The sequence below is a fragment of the Stenella coeruleoalba genome, assembly GCF_951394435.1.
Source record: "Stenella coeruleoalba genome assembly, chromosome: 3".
Classification (NCBI taxonomy): domain Eukaryota; kingdom Metazoa; phylum Chordata; class Mammalia; order Artiodactyla; family Delphinidae; genus Stenella; species Stenella coeruleoalba.
The window spans coordinates 166,341,613-166,359,493 of NC_137148.1; the positions used below are offsets into that span (position 1 = coordinate 166,341,613).

General features: G+C 53.3%; 2 protein-coding genes across 4 annotated transcripts; one reads left to right on the forward strand and one right to left on the reverse strand.

Annotated features, from left to right (window-relative positions):
• Positions 1-4,599: 4,599 nt before the first annotated feature.
• On the forward strand, positions 4,600-9,982 carry EPOR (erythropoietin receptor). 3 transcript variants are annotated; one of them, XM_079918011.1, is made up of 8 exons: positions 4,600-4,838; positions 5,692-5,827; positions 6,203-6,381; positions 6,458-6,615; positions 7,094-7,247; positions 7,331-7,418; positions 8,713-8,800; positions 8,894-9,982. In XM_079918011.1, the coding sequence occupies exons 1-8, from the start codon at positions 4,724-4,726 to the stop codon at positions 9,503-9,505; spliced, it is 1,530 nt and encodes a 509-aa protein (XP_079774137.1). In that variant the 5' UTR covers positions 4,600-4,723; the 3' UTR covers positions 9,506-9,982. The 3 variants fall into 3 exon arrangements, with proteins under 3 accessions (XP_079774137.1, XP_079774138.1, XP_079774136.1); XM_079918012.1 differs by having other exon boundaries at positions 6,467-6,615; XM_079918010.1 differs by having other exon boundaries at positions 8,713-9,982.
• Positions 9,983-10,401: 419 nt separating this feature from the next.
• SWSAP1 (SWIM-type zinc finger 7 associated protein 1) lies at positions 10,402-12,326 on the reverse strand (the record flags this gene model as incomplete). Its single annotated transcript, XM_079918078.1, has 2 exons — positions 10,402-11,452; positions 12,078-12,326. The coding sequence occupies 2 exons, from the start codon at positions 12,324-12,326 to the stop codon at positions 10,949-10,951; spliced, it is 753 nt and encodes a 250-aa protein (XP_079774204.1). The 3' UTR covers positions 10,402-10,948.
• Positions 12,327-17,881: the final 5,555 nt, after the last annotated feature.

Consider the following 17,881-nt stretch of genomic DNA (forward strand, 5'->3'; position numbering starts at 1 on the left):
ATTTGCTCTGAGAATGAGACTGTCCATTGTCTCCCTAAATCCATTCACATTCTTCTATGGTAATGGAAACACTGATTTTTAGCTGGCTACCCAGAGTAAAAACCACATTTCCAGTCTCCCTTGCAGCAAAATGTGGTCATATGACAAAGTCTTAGCCAATGAGATGTAAAGGGAAAGTATATGGGTAAATTCCAGGCTCTGCCCTTGAAGAGAAGGGTTGTGTCCTCTCCTTCTCCCTTTTCCGCCTCCTGGTGGTTAGAATGAAGACGTGGGGTAGATCATCTTGGAGTAGGTGGTTCATACCCTCTGAATAACTGAGCCATAAACTGGAAGGAGTGTGGCCCTCTGAGACCAGGGAGAAGCCATATTGTATTGCTGCTACTTGGATTGTTACAAAAGAGAGAACTAAATGCCTATCTTATTTAAGCCATTACGTTATGATTTGAGTCTCTCTTACAGTAGCCAAAAGAACATTTAAATGACTACTGCCCCACTCCAAGGCAGCCTCACCCTCGTTGGGGCAGTGCCAGGCTTACATCCCACCAGCTCCACCTTCCCATGCAAGGAAAATCCCTTCATCCCATCAGCTCCAGCAAAAGTCCCAGAGCAGATGCTGACTGGACCGGCGTGTCTTGTAACCACCCCTGAGCCAATCACTGTGTTCAGAGGAATGTGATATGTTCATTGGCCAGGCCTGGGTCCTGTGCTCATTCTGTCAGCTGGCAGAAACATTTCAAATCACAGGAATGGAGTCTGGGAGGGCATGTAAATAGAAATTACATTTGCTGTTACTAGGAAAAGGGAGAATTCTGGTGAACATGCAAACAACAAAAAACAATCCCTAGGGTTCTAAACATTGTCCCTGGAACAATAATGCCCAGGCATTGTCTGGAGTGGGAGAGGAACTAGAAGAATCTAGTTATCATGTAGGGTCTCATGAAGAACAGTTAAGCACACAGCATGCTACTTTACAGGATTTTTTTTTTTCTCTAAGTATTAAGACCAATCGGGACTTCCCTGGTGGCACAGTGGTTAAGAATCCGCCTGCCAATGCAGGGGACATGGATTTGAGCCCTGGTCTGGGAAGATCCCGCATGCCGCGGAGCAACTAAGCCCGTGCGCCACAACTACTGAACCTGCGTGCTGCAACTACTGAAGCCTGCGCGCCTAGAGCCCATGCTCCACAACAAGAGAAACCACCACAATGAGAAGCCCGTGCACCGCAGCGAAGAGCAGCCCCCACTCGCTGCAACTAGAGAAAGCCTGCGTGCAGCAACGAAGACCCAACGCAGCTAAAAATATAATAATAATGAAAAATAAATATAAAAATTTTTAAAGTTTTAATTAAAAAAAAGACCAACCAGATGTAAGTAACAGCATCCTTCTTAAGTTCGCTTAAGCAAATAATTGCTATCCTTACTGAGTGCTTACAATGCACCAGGCATGTTCTCAGAAGTTGACATAATCTATCTCATAATCCTCACAATAGCCTTATGTGGGGGCGGGGAGGGGTGCACTATTATCATGCCCATTTTATACATGAAAAACTGAGACTAGGAACGGTTAAGTAACTTTTCCAAGGTGGCATGGTAAGTGGCAAGGTTGGGGTTCAAACATGAATGGCCTGCAATACATCAGAACACATGCACTTACCAACAGGGCTAGTTTGCTTCTCACAATCAAAGTTTAGTTTCTCTCCCTCTCTCTCCCTCTTTCTCTCTCTCTCTCCCTCTCTCTCTCACACACACACTCAAACCAAATGCCAATTTCCAGAGGAAGAGATTCTCCTGGACTTCTGTTTTCTTTTTGTTTGTTTGTTTCTTGTCCACACTGCCCAGCTTGTGGGATCTGAGTTTCCCTACCAGCAACAGAACCCATACCGCCTGCAGGGGAAGCATGGAATTCTAACCACTGGACCACCAGGGAATTCCCCGACTTCTGTTTTTAAAAGTGCAGAACAGGACTTCCCTGGTGGTTCAGTAGTCAAGAATCTGCCTGTCAATGCAGGGGACACAGGTTTGAGCCCTGGACCGGGAAGATTCCACGTGCCGCGGAGCAACTAAGCCCCCAAGCCATAACTACTGAGCCCAAATGGCACAGCTACTGAAGCCTGCGCGCCTAGAGCCCGTGCTCCGCAACTAGAGAAGCCACCACAATGAGAAGCCCACACACCGCAACGAAGAGTAGCCCCCACTCGCCGCAAGGAGAGAGCCTGCGTGCATCAACAACACAGCCAAAAATACATAAATAAATTTATTTTTTTTAAAAGTGCAGAAGTACTCAGGAACAGCTCTATCCAGTGGCTAACACAAAGTCAACTGTTTCTCTACATCTCTCAGCTTGGTTTTTCACGAATCTTTTACTCCACAAATATTTCCTGACCTCCTACTGTATGGCAGGCCCTGTTCTAGGTACTGGGATGCAGAAATGAACAAAACGGACTAGTAAAGGTGGTGAATCAATAACAAAGCATCAAATACGTATTAGATATAATAAGTACAGGGAATGCAAAATGCTGCTACTACTACTACTGCTACTAAGCCGTTTAAGGGCTGATGGGGAGTGTGGGGCTAGAGGGTTGCTATTTTATTTATTTATTTGTTTGTTTGTTTGTTTTTACTTTTGGCTGTGTTGGGTCTTTGTTGCTGCATGCGGGCTTTCTTTACTTGCGGTGAGCGGGGTCTACTCTTCATTGCGGTGTGCAGGCTTCGCATTGCAGTGGCTTCTCTTGTTGCAGAGCACGGGCTCTAGGCGCATGGGCTTCAGTAGTTGTGGCACGTGGGCTCAGTAGTCGTGCCTCGCGGGCTCTAGGGCGCAGGCTCAGTAGTTGTGGCGCACGGGCTTAGTTGCTCCGCGGCATGTGGGATCTTCCCCGACCAGGAATCGAACCCGTGTCCCCTGCCTTGGCAGGCAGATTCTTATGCACTGCACCACCAGGGAAGCCCGAGGGTTGCTATTTTAAATACGGTGAGCAAGGAGGGCTTCATTGAGGAGGTGACATTTAGGCAGAGGCCTGAGTAAAGTGAAGGAGTGAGCCCCATGTCTAGTTAGAGGAAGAGTCTACGGGTGGAGGTAACAGACAGTTCAGAAGCCCACATTAGCTTCATTATCAGGCAATTTTTTCCCTCCTAATGGCAAAGATGTCTCTGGCTAGTCATCTGCTCACCTCATCATCCAACAGAAAGCGGCACCCCATTTCCCAGTAACTCCAGGAAAAGTCCCATGATGGAAGCTCACTGGATCCCTTTCGGTCACATGCCCTCCCTGAACCAATCACTGTGCTCCAGGGAATGGAGCGCGCGCTCTCTCGCGCGCTCTCTCTCTCTCTCTCTCTCTCTTTTTTTTTTTTTTTTTGCGATACGCGGCCTCTCACTGTTGTGGCCTCTCCCGTTGCGGAGCACAGGTTCCGGACGCGCAGGCTCAGCGGCCATGGCTCACGGGCCCAGCCGCTCCGCGGCATGTGGGATCTTCGCGGACCGGGGCACGAACCCGTGTCGCCTGCATCGGCAGGCGGACTCTCAACCACTGCGCCACCAGGGAAGCCCTCTCTTTTTTTTAATTAATAAATTTATTTATTTATGGGTCTTCTTTGCTGGGAGCGGGCTTTCTCTAGTTAAGGCAAGCGGGGCTACTCTTTGTTGCAGTGGGCAGGCTTCTCATTGCGGTGGCTTCTCTTGTTGTGGAGCACGGGCTCTAGGCGCGTGAGCTTCGGTAGTTGTGGCACACGGGCTCAGTAACTGTGGTCGCGGGCTTTAGAGCGCAGGTTCAGTAGTTGTGGCGCACGGGCTTAGTTGCTCCGCAGCATATGGGATCTTCCCAGACCAGGGCTCGAACCTGTGTTTCCTGTACTGGCAGGCGGATTCTTAACCACTGCGCCACCAGGGAGCTCTCTGGCTAATCTGGGGCAGGCTGCCGCAATGAGGTAGGTATCAGCACCACCCCCTCCGCCTTCCCCAGGCATGTACCTCTGTGGGGAGGGTGTTTACCCCAGTTAAAGCTCAGCCCAGGTGAAAAGCTTTTATAGTTTGTTCTATACTTTCCAGATTATTAAAAGAACTGCACATTCCTTGTAAAATAAAATCCCAATAGTATTGAAATGTAAGCAGAAAAAAAAAAGCAAAAAAAATCACACATGAAACCTCACACTCCAGAATATATGTAATCTTACAAATGCAGGCTCTTTCGCACATACTGCCCGGCAGCACTGCCCAACGCTGTGCAAACACTCAACCGCTACTCACTATTACGATGATTATTTTCCTACCCAGACTGGGAAGGGATGTTGATTAGCATGATCATATCAGTAGCTTACAGTTTTGGAATGTTTGCTAGGTGCCAAGTCGCATTTTACAGATGAAAAGGCTGAAGCTCAGATAAGGTAAGTCACCTGTTCAGGGTCACACAGCAAGAAAGTGGGTCCTACGCAGAAACCAGAGCTGCTCCCGCCAGCCCCCCACCCCATCCCCCAAGGGGCCCCCAGGCCCTGGAGGGCCTCTGCCCTCTCTAGCCAGGCCCTGGCAGGGCGGCTGCCTCCCTCTTATCTCAGCCCAGGCTGCCTGCTGGTCCCGCCCCCTCGGGGGAGCTGCCACTTGGAGGCGCCTGGCCGGGAAGGCCTGGTCAGTTGTGTCCGGCGGAGGCAGCTGCTGACCCAGCTGTGGACTGTGCCTGGGGCGGAGGAAGGGGGTGGCAGGAGCCCTGGGCCTCCCGTGGCAGGGGCTGCATCATGTATCATCTCGGGGCATCCCTCTGGCCTGGAGTTGGCTTCCTCTGTCTCCTACTCGCTGGGGCAACCTGGGCTCCCCCACCCAACCCACCGGATCCCAAGTTTGAAAGGAAAGGTAAGGGTGGAGCTGAGTGTGGACCCCCGCACTAGGTCCTGGAGGGCAATGCTGGGGCCTGAACTTCCAGCCTGGGTCCTGGGGGCTATGCCAGGTTCTGAACCCGTCTGTGTCCTGGAGCCCCAGCTGGTGTCTGAACCCTAGACTGGGACCTGATATGGCATACTGCGGGTCTGTATCCCCAGACTGCGTCTGCGGGAGAAGCTAAAGAGGGGCGTAAGAGTCCTGTTTTATCTTCTCAAGGAGTCTGACACATGCTAAACACTAAATGGGGCAGGGGTGGTGCTGGTTCTAGGCCCTGTAGTCTAGGGTCCCCAAGGGGAGGGGACCTAGCCGACCCTCCAGTGGGGGAGGGAGGCTAAAACCAGGGTCCGAGTCAGAGGGGCCGGGCCGCAGGCGTCTGTAAACACTGTTTGCATGCGGGCGCCATATCCCTGGGTCCGCGGGGTTGAGGGAGCGGGGGCGGGGGGCACGGTTGGCGCTATCGGGCAGCCGGGAGCCTGCCGGGGCTGATAGGGGACCCCGCCTCCTGCACACACACACTCACCCTCACGCACGTCCTGGGCTGGGGCGGGGCCGGCAGCGGGAGGCGGAGGCCTTGAATGCTGCGCTCAGCTCAGCCGGTCGCGGGGTGGGCGGGCGTGTGTGGGGAGACAATAAGACATTCAACCTACGCATGGGAGTTCGGGGGGCAGCACTTCTGCAGACCCCTCGAAGGGCCCCGCTGGGGTAGACAGAGGGGCGGGGCATTTTTCTTATCGGTCCGCACAGGCGGCAGGAGGGAGGGGAGGATGCTGTGGCCCGAGGACGGGGCTCGGGTCTCCTGACCCCCTCCCCTGGCCCCCATCCCCAGCGGCCCTGCTGACAGCCCGCGAGCCTGAAGAGTTTCTGTGCTTCACCGAGAGGTTGGAGGATTTGGTGTGTTTCTGGGAGGAAGCGGCAAGCGCCGGGGTCGGCCCGGACAACTACAGCTTCTCCTACCAGCTCGAGTGAGTCCGACGGGGCAAATGGAGCGCCCCACAGGTGGAGGGGGCGGGCGGGCCGAGCAGCGCTCCCCGGAGCTCGCACCTTGGGACTTCTGGTGCCAGGGGCCGGATGGCACCTCCGCTGGTAGTCACTACTGGGAAGCCCACGGGGTCAGGGCCGACACGCTGCCTAGTGGTCGGGGCTGGAACACTCCCGTGATCACTGCTGGAGTGCGACCCCAAACTTCAGGGCTGGGACAACACCGCTCCAAAGCAGGACTAAGGCGTCGCGTACGTCGGGGCTGGGACGCCCCCTGGTGGTAGTGTCCAGAACACACCCTCGGTCCCGGCAATGCCTCCCAACTTGCTCCCTACCCTCGCTGGTTCCTGGGCGAACAGGGGTGAGCCGTGGAAGCCGTGCCGCCTGCATCAGGCGCCCACCACCCGCGGCTTGGTGCGTTTCTGGTGCTCGCTGCCTACAGCCGACACGTCGAGCTTCGTGCCCCTAGAGCTGCGCGTCATTGCGGCCTCCTCGGGCTCTTCACGCTACCGCCGTATCATCCACATCAACGAAGTGGGTAAGAGCGCTGGGAACGGGAGAGTGGTCGGGAGGAAGTCCCAGTCTCCGCCCACCTGAGCAACCCCTCTCCACAGTGCTCCTAGACCCTCCCGCTGGGCTGCTGGCGCGGCGGGCAGACGAGGGCGGCCATGTGGTACTGCGCTGGCTCCCACCGCCTGGGGCACCCATGGCAAGCCTCATTCGCTATGAGATGAACATCTCGGCAGAGAACGCCGCTGGTGGCGCGCAGAGGGTGAGGCTCGCTCCTACGGCCTAGCCCCAAGGGCTCCAGAGTCGACAGGCCCTCTAGGTCCCACCCAGACAGTCACCACGGCCCCGCCCCCATGGCCTCGCCCCTCCACCTCCCGCCCAAGACAGCTCCACGTCCAACGACTTGTCCCCTTTCCCGATGTCCCCTTTCCCCAGCCCACCTGGACTCAATCCCACTAAACCCTTGTCCCAAACCCTAGACTTCTTCAGGGCCCGCCCCCCCGTGCGCTGGCCCCGCAGTTAAATAGCCCGAGCCCGCCCTCTTCTACCTGGGGCCCCATCTTGATTGGCCCCGACCCTTCCTGGGCCCCGCCTCCTGCTTTCATTGCCCGCCTCCCCATGCTTGGGCTCGGTTCTTCCTTTCTCTGATTGGCTCGATCCCTCAGGGCCCACCCTCACATGCCCTCCTTTGCCCGCCCCGCCCCTATTGGCGATACCTCTCACCTGGGCCCCGCCTCCAGGTGGAGATCCTCGACGGCCGCACTGAGTGCGTGCTGAGCAACCTGCGGGGCGGAACGCGCTACACCTTCAAGGTACGCGCGCGTATGGCCGAGCCGAGCTTCGGTGGCTTCTGGAGCGCCTGGTCCGAGCCTGTGTCGCTGCTGACGGCTAGTGGTGAGGCCCCAGGCAGGGGTGTAAAAGGGGCTGGGCGGAGCATGGGGCAAGCTCACCGCCCTGACCTCCTCCCTGCTCCCCAGACTTGGACCCCCTCATCCTGACGCTCTCCCTCGTCCTCGTGCTCATTCTGCTGCTGCTGGCCGTGCTAACCCTGCTCTCCCACCGCCGGTGAGCGCCCCACTCGGCACCTAACTCAGATTCCTCCCCACCAACGTTCTCCTTTCCCTGTGGGAACCTAGGCTCAAAGAGGGGCAGGCACTTGCCCAGGGTCACACAATGAGGAGTCAGTGGCAGGACTGGGATGCAAGCCAGGTCAGACGCAGACTCTTACTTAAAATTCTCTGCTCTTGGGCATACTTTCACCTGGTTTTCCTCCTACCTCAGTGGCTGCCCCTTGTTGGATTCCTTTGTACTTTTTCCCAATTTCATCAACTTCTGTAAAATCAACCAGATGGGCTTACTGAAACGATTTAACCCCAAGTGCCTCCCACCCCTGTTGTCAAGCTCCTTAGATGCTTTACGATATGACCAGCCATCCTGAGGTTTTTGTAATTCCAAGTACAAACCATGTGTTTTCACACCCCCAAGGCTTGGCACATACTGTTCCTTCTGCCAGGAATGTCCTTCTTGCCATGTCTGCCAAGCAATTTCCTCGTTGTCTTTCAAGGCCCTGTTCATTTACTTGGTTGGAAAATACATACTGAATGCCAACTGTGTGCTAGGCACTGGGGAGAAAGTGTAGAACAAACCAGACGTATCACTGACCTTGTGGATCTCATAGCTGAGTCACACAACAAATAAGGGAATCAACATATATTTGATTATAAATTGTGATGAGTGATATCACAGAAATTAATGGGGGTGGGGCCATGACAGGATAGTCAGGGAAGGCCTCTGGGAGGTGACATCAGAGCAGAAACCTGAAGTCTGGTAGGAGGTAGCCGCATGAAAAGCAGGGAGAAAAACCAGCAAGTGCAAAGGCCCTGTGGTGGGAATGAGCTTGGAACATTGAAGCAGCTGCAAGAAGAGCTGTATGGTTAGAGAAGAGTGTGTAAGGGGGTAAGTGGTGGATGATGAGATGAAGGAGGTGACAGAGGTCAGACCATGCAGGGTCTTCTGCAGGGCTGTGGGGAGGAATCGGGACTTTATTCTGAATGCATTGAGGAACTATGGAAAGGAGTGAGGAGGGAAGTAACAATGGACCTTCAGACAAGACTGGGTGGGTTTTAGACGGAGCATATTGAACTCCTATGCATCCTTCAAAACTTTGTTCCAGTTGCCCTTCTGTAGAGCCTGGCAGATGCTTTGGCCGAGCCCCTGTTCCTCAGCCCCACACACTCCTATGCCTTCAGCATGATCACAAGGGGCTAGGAGTACCTTTGCCCTGCGACTGGTGCTGAGGGGGTGCTGGTGAATGGTCAGTGACACATGCCCAGGTATTCGTTTCTTTTGGCTTCACTAGGACTCTGAAGCAGAAGATATGGCCTGGCATCCCAAGCCCCGAGAGCGAGTTCGAGGGCCTCTTCACCACCCACAAGGGTAACTTCCAGGTAGGTGGCCTGGCTGTCCCCTCAGGGCCTGGGGTTTCCCTGCTCCTGTGGCCGAATCCCCGGTCTCTGAGCAGGCTGCTGCTGTCTCCCCAGCTGTGGCTGTACCAAACTGATGGCTGTCTGTGGTGGAGCCCCTGCACCCCCTTCACAGAGGACCCACCTGCCCCCCTGGAGGTCCTCTCTGAGCGCTGCTGGGGGGTGACACAGGCAGTGGAGCCAGGGGCAGATGATGAGGGGCCCCTGTTGGAGCCGGTGGGCAGCGAGCATGCCCAAGACAGCTACCTGGTGCTGGACAAGTGCTTGCTGCCCCGGAGCCCACCCAGCGAGGACCTCCCACAGCCTGGTGGCGATTTGGACATAGCAGCCATGGATGAAGCCTCGGAAGCATTCTCCTGCTCATCCGCTTTGGCCCTGAAGCCTGTGCCAGAGGGGGCCTCGGCTGCCAGCTTTGAGTACACCATCCTGGATCCCAGCTCCCAGCTCTTGCGCCCGAGGGCACTTCCCCCTGAGTTGCCCCCTACCCCACCCCACCTAAAGTACCTCTACCTCGTGGTGTCTGACTCTGGCATCTCAACTGACTACAGCTCTGGGGGTTCCCAGGAAGCCCAGAGGGGCTCATCCAATGGCCCCTACTCCAACCCTTATGAGAACAGCCTCATCCCAGCCCCCGAGCCTTCACCCCCGAGCTACGTGGCCTGCTCCTAGGACTCCAGCCCTCAGATGCACGGGGACCCAGAATGACCTCAAGTGCTACTCCAGGCCCAAGATTTATCCGGCAGGGTCAGTGAGGCCTGCTGACCTTGGCTTTCTGCTCAATTCATCCTGGTCAGAAAGTCACAACCTTGCAGTATTTTTAAATGTACAGTCTTTTGTGTAGATATATAAATATATATAAGTTTTCTGTCACGGCTTCTATAAATACCTCTAAGCTCCATCTTTTCCCTGGGCCCAGGCCATAGGAGAAGCAGGAAAAGGCCTTGAGTTCAGTCTGAAATTCTGCCCTGGCACTCTGAATAATGATAATAAAATGAATCAGTTAGTATGTTATGCTAGCTGCCCTAACGAAGCTGCCCTGAAACTGAGTGGCTGAACACATTAAATATTTTCTCTCTCATTTCTCAATTCAAACAGGTGGGCAGCTATCCCTGGGACGAGTCAGAAGCCCAGACTGTAACTTTAATATCCCCCAGGGCTACCCTGGGGTCTTTAGATGGTTCCTCTGCATCCTGCCAGCCAACGCGAGAGACACAGCAGAAGATTCTGTGGCCTTTAGGGGCCTAGCCTAGAGGTGGGCGCCATCTCTTCTTCACAAAACGGTCACGTGACCCTAGCGAGAACCATGGACAGCTGGGAGATGTAGTTTAGCTGTGCACCCAAGAGAGAAAAGCTGTTTAATGAGCTGCTAGCTAGTCTCTGCCACTAATAATAATACCGATGACATTCATTCCTAGGGCTTTATTCTGAATCAGGCCCTGTCCTAAGACAGCACTCTGATGACACCAAATGTCATCAAGTGGCTCAATGGGAGTTCTGGTTTAACCGCTTTTAAATAGTTTGACATAACCTAGGAAAGCTGAACGTCTGCATACCTTCTACTCCAGCAATGCCACTTCTAGGTATGTACGCTAAAAACCCTCACACACATGAACCAGGATATGTGTACAAGAGTGTTAATAGCAGTAAATAAGTCAATCTGATGAGTAAATTGGGGTATATTCACCCAAGGAATTATACAAAGTACGGAAAAAGGAATGAATGAAAAAATGTGGCTGAATGTTTTCTGTATTTTGGCTGCGCTGCATGGCATGTGGGATCTTAGTTCCCAGACCAGGGATCAAACCCGTGTCCCATGCACTGGAAGCATGGAGTTTTAACCACTGGACCGCCAGGGAAGTCCCACGGCCGAATCTTAGTAACAATGTTGAGCGGGAGAAGAAGGAAGTCTCAGATTACATTTGTCATGAAACTCTTTACAAAGTTCAAAACAGCAAAGTTAAACAATATGTTGACAATATGTACAGGATAATGCTATATTTATGAGAGAAAAAGCACTTTATAATCTTTAGGTCTCTGAATTTGCATCTGTCCCTGAGGTAGGTATTCCAGCCATGGAAACTGAAGCATAGAGAGGTTGTCACACTCCAAACCTCAAGGTTGGCCTCCAGAGCTTGAACCCTTGTGCAAGCTGGTGTCACCAGCCTGCATGGGCCACGGGGTGACTGTCATCTCTCCATCTTGTCGGAAAGTCACCCGCCACTCTGCCCTGGCACCCAGCCCACCTGGCTCCAGGCAGGCTCGGAGGCAGTGCTGTCCTGGGCTTGGTGCATCGGGCTGCAGCCAGCACTGGGCAGGGAAATACCTCTGAAGCAGTGCCAACTGCAGGGCAGTCGCACTGTCTCCCTCCTCCTGGGTCTGGAGGGCCACAATGAGCCCACAGCCCCGGCCAGACCCAACCCGGTGGCTGAAGTGGGCAGCTGTGTCCAGAAGCAGGGCGGCCAGGTAGGCGGCTTCCTGGGACCCGGGGTCTTCCGTTAGGTACTCCTCCAGGCCATCGAGCAGCAGGAGGGAAGGGGCTGGCCCCCGCGTCTCATGGGCAGAGCACAGGAGCCGGAGGAGCTCATGGGTTGAGGGTGGGTACTGGAAGCGGATCTTCTAGAGAGGAAAAAAGGAAACGGCCAGATTCATCACAGGAAGCCAGGCTCTCAGCTATAGCAGCCCTGCTTCCTTGCATACTTTCCTGGACGGGGTTCTCACTCCCCAGACTGCTGGTTCCAGAGTGAAGCAGCTAGCTCAGAGTGGTCGAATATTCTTCTGTTCGCCACGCCCGCCCCCCCACCCCGTTTTATTTTTTGTTTTTCTAATTCTGCACTCATCACTTCCCGGTACTAGTTAAGAACAAGGCATATCGTTTTGTCAAATCTCTAGGGCAATCTTTCCACGGAAAACCTGCCCATGACTTCCGACCCCAGCATTGACTCCAGCGGCCCAGAAACTCTTTCCAGACCCGACCATGTTTAGCCCCGCCCCCTACTCGCCCCGGACTCCCGTCTTTGGGCGCCACCCTTTGCTAATTCCGCCCCCTCATTGGATGGTTTCTCACTCAATCTTAACAAAGCTTCGCGTAGTCCCACCCGCAACTCGTTCCAGACTCCGTCCCATAATGCCTGCTCCGGCTTGCCCTCCCTTCGTCTCCGCCATTGGCCTGTCTCTGCCTGTCACTCAATCGTCCATCCGCCTCGCTACTGGCTGGTCCACCTCTGGTCCCGCTCCGCCCCACCTGTAACCGCAAGGGTTCGAGCGCAGCTCCAATCCGGCGAGGCAGGCTTTGCAGAGGCCTCCGAGTCAGGAAGAGGACAGGGCCTCGGCCTTCCCCTGCCGCCTCCAGGGCCGCCGCGAATAGCAGCGCTGTCTTTCCAGAGCCGTGACCACCGAGCAGCAGCAAAGGCGGTTCGACCTCAGCTGTGTTCTCCTCCCCGGGGCCAGCCGCGCCGCCCGAGTTTAGCACCCGCCTCAGCGTCTCCGCCATTCGCAGCGTACCTCTGTCCAATCGGCGGCCCGTTCCTGTCCTTGATCCCGCCCAGGACGGGGTCGCATTGGTTACAGTGCACTTAGCTTCTCCATTGGTCCAGTGATCTGTTCATCAAAGCTAGATCGACGTTTCCTAGCTCCTCCCCCGGTGAAGGGGCAAATAACCTAGTCTGAGGAAGGAATGGAGGCCTTTGAGGGAGATAAGGCCCTTCCCTGGGTGAGTCCGCTGGCGGAAGCAGCATGAATACTATTATTCTGAGCTAATAAGCTAATCAGACAATACAAGGGTTGAGAGTTGGAGGGAGTAGGCCCTAATCACTGACACATTACTTAAAGTCTCCTAGCCTCAGTTTGCTCACCTGTAAAATGGAGCACATGGTATCTCAGAGGAATATTGTGATGCGTATGTGTGTGTTTCTGCTGATGTTACCCAGTGACAATGAAGAAGGGGAGAGATGGAGGAGCTATGTGCTTGTGTCTCTCTCTGTACCTGAGTACTTGCACAAATGGGGGCGGGGGCTGCAGGCTTGAGGACATTCGTGTGCAAAACATCCGTCAGACAGCAAAGCAGCTGTCTTTGAGGGTCTATAAGAAGAAGAGTCTCAGCTGGCCTCCTCGTTGGCCTGGGGGCTTCTGGAGTCCTGCTTGGGGTACAATGGGAGGCAGGACCATAGAATAAAAAATGGGCCAGGAGAGAAGAGGCAAAGATGAAGGGGCTGGGAGACTGAGGGAGACCCACAGCACGACCTTGTTTGTCACGTTCACTTCGGTATCTCCAGTGCCCAGTCAGTGCCTAGGGCATTGCAGATTCTCAATACAGGTTCATTAAAGGAATGAATGAAGAAAGGAAGGTAGAACTGATGAGAAACTGGGCGAGAAGGAGGAACAAGGTGAATAATCAAGTGATCACTGGTTGGGTCTCTTCACCCAGACTTCTCCCCAGAGCTGCCACTCACGCCCTTGTTGCCCTGGCAACTCTGTCTCCTGGTAACTTCAAAGTGGTGCTGTTGCCAGGAGACCCAGGGGCAGGGCCGAACTGAGATTTCCAGGGCTTTCTCTCTCCCTCTGGGGCCAGAACACAGCTCCACAACATCCCCCAATACACCCACTCACAAAGCCGCGTACCCCCACATCCCTCTACAAATACATAGACACGCACGCGCACACACACACACACACACACACACACACACACGGCATCTCTGCATATATATTCACTTCCAGAATCCCCATCACTCACATGCTCACAGCCATGTCCTATCCTGACACAACGCATCCCATACACACTCTTTCCCACATTCATGCCCCCACACCCTTTCCCTTGCACGCATACAAAAACACACTCTGATATAACCATACCACTGTCACCACACACACACACACACACACACACACACACACGAGGCATGCTGTTACATTCCCCTGTCAAATGCACAACCTCAGCCCCATGGTTCACCTTACTTTGCAACACTCTAAATACACAAGCACCCAGTAGTGACACCCGAATCACACAGTTCCACACAGTTATATACATGGGAGTATGCCCAACACAGCCCCATTTCAAGTCCTTTGCACTTGCTGTTCCATTGCCTAGAGCACTCAGCTCCCAGATATCTATCCCTAGTTGTTTTCATTCCATTCAGATCTCTGCTCAAATATCACCTACTTAGGCTTTCCCTGACCACTTGTGTAAAGTCACACACCCTTCACTCTTTAATTGCTTATTCATCTGTATTTCTCTTCAAATAACTTATCACTTCCAACCTTATGTATTTATTTTATTGCCTCTCTCCCCACTAGTATGTCAGCTCCACCAGGGAAGGGTCCCTCTTTCTTTCAGTACTGGGTCCCCAGCTCCTAGAACAGTACCTGGCGCAGAGTAGGTGCTGCTAAATGTAGCTGAGTGAGTATATAGTCAGAGATGCAGACATTAGGTGTATCTCTCATGCACACGGTACTTCTTTCCCTCCCTTCTTAGGATCCCATCTTCATGTCCTGACAGAAGGACTCTTACCTTAGAGGGGCTCCCTGGAGGAGGCAGGACCGCAGGGTGAGGGAACAGGGAGGTGGAGAGCTCAGGGTCAGTCTGTGTTCCTCCCTGGTTTATCAGCATCCTCAAGTGATTAGTTCATTCATTTGGCAAACACTTCTTGAGCACCTACTTTGTGCCCGGCCCTGACCTAGGAGGCACAGGTGTTCAGCGGTGAACAGACAGCAAAATCTCTGTCCTGGTGGAACTGACATCCTAGCGAGGGAAGAGATAATGAAGAGTTTAAATAGTCTATGGGCAGATGATAAGTGTGTGCAAAAAAAGAAAAGAAAGTTTGCACAGGGAAGGGAAGGGTCAATTGTTTGTTTGGTTTTTGCAATTTTGAATAGGGTGGTAGGGGCAGGCCTCCCTGAGAAGGTAATACTTGAGGAAAGGCTTGAAGGAGTTGAGAGAGGGAACTGTGTAGCTATGTAGGGGAAGAGCATTCCAGGTGGAGGCACCTTCAAGTGCAAAGGCCTGGGGTCACTGGGAGAACTTTGGTTTTTACATAGAGTGCCATGAAGAGCCAACAGAGGGTTTGAGCACAAGAGGGTCATGGTCTAACTTACATTATAAGTCAGAGCTCAGTTTTTTAAATAAATTTATTTATTTATTTTTGGCTGCATTGGATCTTCTTTGCTGTGCGCGGGCTTTCTCTAGCTTAGGCGAGCAGCGGCCACTCTTTGTTGCAGTGAGTAGGGTTCTCACTGCAGTGGCTTCTCGTAGTGGAGCATGGGCTCTAGGCACGTGGGGTCAGTAGTTGCAGTGCGTGGGCTCTAGAGTACAGGCTCCGTAGTTGTGGTGAACGGGCTTAGTTACTCCGCGGCATGTGGAATCTTCCTGGACCAGGGCTTGAACACATGTCCCCTGCACTGGCAGGTGGATTCTTAACCAGTGAGCCACCAGGGAAGCCCGGAGCTCAGTTTTGATCGAGTTGAGCTTGAGAGACTGTGAGACTTACTGGGGCATGTTGAGAAGGCTTTTTTTTTTAATTAGAGGATTTTTAAAAATAAATTTATTTATTTTATTTATTTTTGGCTGCATTGGGTCTTCGTTGCTGCACATGGGCTTTCTCTAGTTGCGGCGAGCGGGGACTACTCTTCGTTGCATTTCGCAGGCTTCTCATTGTGGTGGCTTCTCTTGTTGCAGAGCATGGGCTCTAGGTGCACGGGCTTCAGTAATGTGGCACACGGGCTCAGTAGTGGCTCGCGGGCTCTAGAGCGCAGGCTCAGTAGTTGTGGCACACGGGTTTAGTTGCTCTGCGGCATGTGGGATCTTCCCGGACCAGGGCTTGAACCCGCGCCCCCTGCAGTGGAAGCACGGAGTCTTAACCACTGGACCACCGGGGAAGCCCTCAAGAAGCCTTTTGAATAAGCAAGCAGATCTTAGTCTGGATTTTCTTTCTTTTTTAAAAAAATGTTTATTTATTTATTTATTTTGGCTGTACTGGGTCTTAGTTGCAGCACGCGGGATCTTCGTTGTGGCATGTGGGATCTTTAGTTGTGGCATGTGGACTTCTTAGTTGCGGCATGCATGCAGGATCTAATTCCCCGACCAGGGATCGAACCCGACCTCCCTGCATTGGGAGCATGGAGTCTTACCCACTGGACCACCAGGGAAGTCCCTTAGTCTGAACTTTCTACCTAAAATTATCCACCCTGGGATGGGGGTGTGTGCAAGGCCAGGGCTGCTGTCTCCAACCTCTCTGGCGGGCCCAGACACTTCTTTGTGTCTGGCAGCCCCGCCTTTACCCTTTCTTGGCCTCCGCTTAACATCAGGACCACGGACAGTGCCAACCGGGTTGCGGTAGGGCGCTGTCCATTGTGCTGAAGTTTTGCTTCTTTCCTGCCCGCATGGAGGGAGCTGTGCGTCTGGAGGGACCACGGGCCTCAGGGGTGCAAGCCCTGGAAATAGAAGCTCTGGGCGGTGAAGCAGGGGGCTCCATGATTCTGTTCCTCCTCTGCCTGCAGCCCTCTCAGGCGTCCAACTCATTCCCTGCAGCCCTCAATCCACCCCACCACCTCCTCCCCCTCCGTCTCCCTGTCGCCTGCTCAGCTCCAACCGCACAGGTGTCCTCACTGTTCCCCGAACACAGCCGGCACGTTGCCACTTCAGGGCCCTCATTCTTGCTGTTCCCTCTGCCTGGAACGCTCCCCTTGCTCCACACTGTGGATACTTGCATGGCTCCCTTCCCTCCCTCCTTCACACCTCATCTCCAGTGCCAGCTCCTCAGAAAGAACTTCCCTGACCACCCTCTTTAAATTGCAAGCTGTGTCCCCATCCCAGAGTTGTCCCATTGTCTTCTCTAGCTTGAGTTTTCTCTGTCACTTATCATTCTAACATATCAGCGATCTCAATCCCTGACCTAAATCCTTGATCCTACAGTTTAGAATTCAGAATTTTTCAGATTTTCGAAAGGTACTACGGTGCAAATACTATGCACTGAATAACACTCCTAGTTGGACCTGGGGTAACATTCTAAGTCGAACACTTTATCTGCAGCAAGACGTAAGAATAGTCTCATAAAGTTAAATAAAGAAAAGCTATAATAACCTATGTCAGTTCAGGTCAGGTTTTGCCACAAATGAGAAACAAATTTTGGTTTCCAGACCTTCTTGAAATTTGGAATTGTGGTTTTGTGTATAGCTTATTTATCTTGTTTATTGTCTCTCAGGTGTTAGGAAGTGAGCTCCATGAGGGCAGAATTTTGTGTCTGTTCTGCTCACTGCTGCAGCCCCTGTGCCTAACTAAACAGCACCTGACACTCTGGTGTGGGGGGGTGCTCCATAGTGTTCGCTGAAGGAATAAATGGATGGATGGATGAATAAACGAGAAAGAAAGGAAAGCAGACTCCCCTTTCCTGGTTTCTGGATGACTCCGTACCCTGAATGGCCTGTCTGAAGTCCCTATGAGCCACAGCGTGTGTCGGGGGGGAGGTGGTCTGTGGCTCCGTGTCCCTCCTACCTTCCCTGGTCTCTGCTGGGTCCTCAGCGTTGGTTCTCAGCAGAACCTCATAATCAGAACCCCTGCTCAAATCCATGTAGTCAGGGATTCAGCTTGGAGGTTCCTACAGCCTCCAGCATCCCCTTCTATTAGAACCCTTAGGGTCCCCTCACCCGATTCCCTGTGCCCTCTGCACCCTGGCCGTGGTCAGAAACAGGCCAGCTGCCTGGGGAAGGCAGTCATTATGAGGCCCCTCACCGTGTGTTTGTGTGCCTTACATGCGGCTTGTAGGGCTGTTCGAATTTGACATGAAGAAACAAGGGCACAGAGAGGTTAATTAACTTTCCTGAGGCCACACAGCCAGGAAATGCTGAGCCAGGATTTAAAGCCAAGTCACGGACCCCACAGCCCCATGCTGCCTCTCCACAATCGTCCCGTGACAATACACTCACACCTAGACCCAAAATTAAAGTCCTCCACACCCTGCCACCTGGGGGAGGAAGGCAGGTGGCCAAACTTCTGTTACAAACAGGTCTTTATTAAAGATGAGGAGGGGGCAGGAAAAGGGGGCAGTGTCTCCC